General features: G+C 42.7%; 1 protein-coding gene across 1 annotated transcript; it reads right to left on the bottom strand.

The window, feature by feature from the left end:
- Positions 1-860: 860 nt before the first annotated feature.
- Positions 861-1,815, bottom strand: LOC113172745 (trace amine-associated receptor 13c-like; the record flags this gene model as incomplete). Its single annotated transcript, XM_026375762.1, has 2 exons — positions 861-1,329; positions 1,469-1,815. Coding segments are annotated over 2 exons (816 nt in total), but the record flags the coding sequence as incomplete, so codon positions are not given.
- Positions 1,816-2,133: the final 318 nt, after the last annotated feature.

The following is a 2,133-nucleotide window of genomic DNA, read 5'->3' as shown; positions in this document are numbered from 1 at the left end:
CCCCGCGACCCGGCCCCGGATAAGCGGATGAGAATGAATTAATGAATGAATTATCCAAGCTTTGGTGTGAATTTGGAAATGACACATTAGTATATTATTGTTTTAGCAGCATGCCGCTGTGGTTAGTGCTGTCACCTCTCAGTTAGTAGTAGGTGTGGAAATATTGCTTGGTACCCCTCCAACTGTCATCATCACTGCACAGTTTAGATTTTTCCCAAACATGGTACATGATGATGTAGGCCTACTTCCATCTCTCTGCTGGAGCCTGCGATGAGCTGGTAAGTAAGGGACAAAAGAAGAACCTTGTGAGTGTTGTGAGGGTGTAACTATCTGATTTGCTCACCGCCGTTATGTTGACCAAGTCATACTCAAGTGAAGCTGCCAGTCATTTTCTTACTTTTAACACGTCTCTGTCTACAGAAAAGCAGATCTCATAATTCTGTAACACACTCCAGTGTTGTGTTGCCAAAGCTGTGGAGGCTCTGCATTTTGTGGGGCCAAGTTCACATAGCAACAAACTGGAAACTGATCACAAGTCATATTTATTTGCAAACCCATGAATTAAACCTCTCAGTACATTCATCTTGTGCTTGTCAGCGTCTGTATTTTAAACAGTCTCTTCATTTTTTTCATTTACAGTTAGTCATTTGGAATTTTGCTTTGTAAAGCAAAAGTGTCAACTGCCCAACATCTTTCACCTGTAGTCATCTCTCTTGATGGAAGCAAAGGGTGTTCCATGATCAGGCAGGTACTGACATCTTTAACAGAAGCATGTTTTCACTGTTTGGATTTGTGAATAACTCACTGAAAACATACCAACAAACGTATTTGTCACATTTCAGTCAGTCCACAGTGTCTGTTCACAGCATGTTGGTCTCACAGGAGCCAGGCTGCAGTATCTGAAGAGAGATAATGAGTCTAATAGCTTTTCTAAACCAGGGGTAGAACAAGGCGTAGATCACAGGGTTCAGACAGGGACTCAGACACAACATGAAGACCCCAGAGGCTGCAGGCAAGTTATTAACCGAGCTGTCTACAAGAGAGAGACAGTAAAATGGACAGAAACACGTTAAAAACACAACTACAACAATACCAAGAGTCCTGGCTGCTTTCAACTCTGATTTCTTGCTCAGTACAGTCCCTGAATGATGGAGTGTGGTGGCTGCAACATGAGAGCGCATGGCACGAGCCTGAGACACTGCTGTCAGAAACACTCTCGTATACAGAACTAAGATGGCTGTAACTGGACCAATAAATGATAAAACAATGTCAAGAACTCCTGAAATGTAGTCAACAACAGCCACACATTGTCCATAACAAGAATTATACCTACCAGGATAAATCAGATCATCCCTAAAAATGAGATTGCTGTAAAAAACAGAACAGAACCAACACATACAGACACACACTTTAACTCTTCTCACAGTGACTCTGGTGGGGTAATGCAGAGGGTCACAGATAGCCACACAGCAATCTGCTACCAGGATAAATCAGATCATCCCTAAAAATGAGATTGCTGTAAAAAACAGAACAGAACCAACACATACAGACACACACTTTAACTCTTCTCACAGTGACTCTGGTGGGGTAATGCAGAGGGTCACAGATAGCCACATAGCGATCTGCTGATATGAGCACCATGCCTCCTATTGACACAGAGACAGTGAATGAGCTCACAAAAACATGCAGAAAACAGACATGATCACCAAGTTGCCAACAGCCTGTTTGTCGATGAGCTTCTAACGGCATCACCACGAGGCCCAAGAGGAAGTCAGAGACAGCCAGAGAGAGGAGGAGGAGGTTGGTGGGTGTGTGGAGCTGCCTGCAGGGAGACAAAGACATGTAATGTGATATCAGACATTTATGCAAAGTGATATGGTTTAGATGTAGCACATCTAATCAATTCATTCATAAGGCAAAGCAGAATAGTGCCAAGGTAGAAGTGATGTCATTCACATATTCAGTCTAAAAAATCCTGTTTTTTCACATTTATAACAATGATCAATTGTAACCCTGCTGAAAAGTTTATCTCTGCCTGAAGTGGGAGACTGAGATGATGACGAGCAGGTTGAGAATCACAGTGACAACAGCGATGAAGAACAACAAATACAGGAGCACAGTATCAGACTGATG

This window comes from Anabas testudineus, chromosome 21 (assembly GCF_900324465.2).
Source record: "Anabas testudineus chromosome 21, fAnaTes1.2, whole genome shotgun sequence".
In the NCBI taxonomy this organism is placed as follows: domain Eukaryota; kingdom Metazoa; phylum Chordata; class Actinopteri; order Anabantiformes; family Anabantidae; genus Anabas; species Anabas testudineus.
The sequence above is the reverse complement of the archived record's forward strand: the minus strand, read 5'-3'. Positions and strand labels throughout refer to the sequence as shown.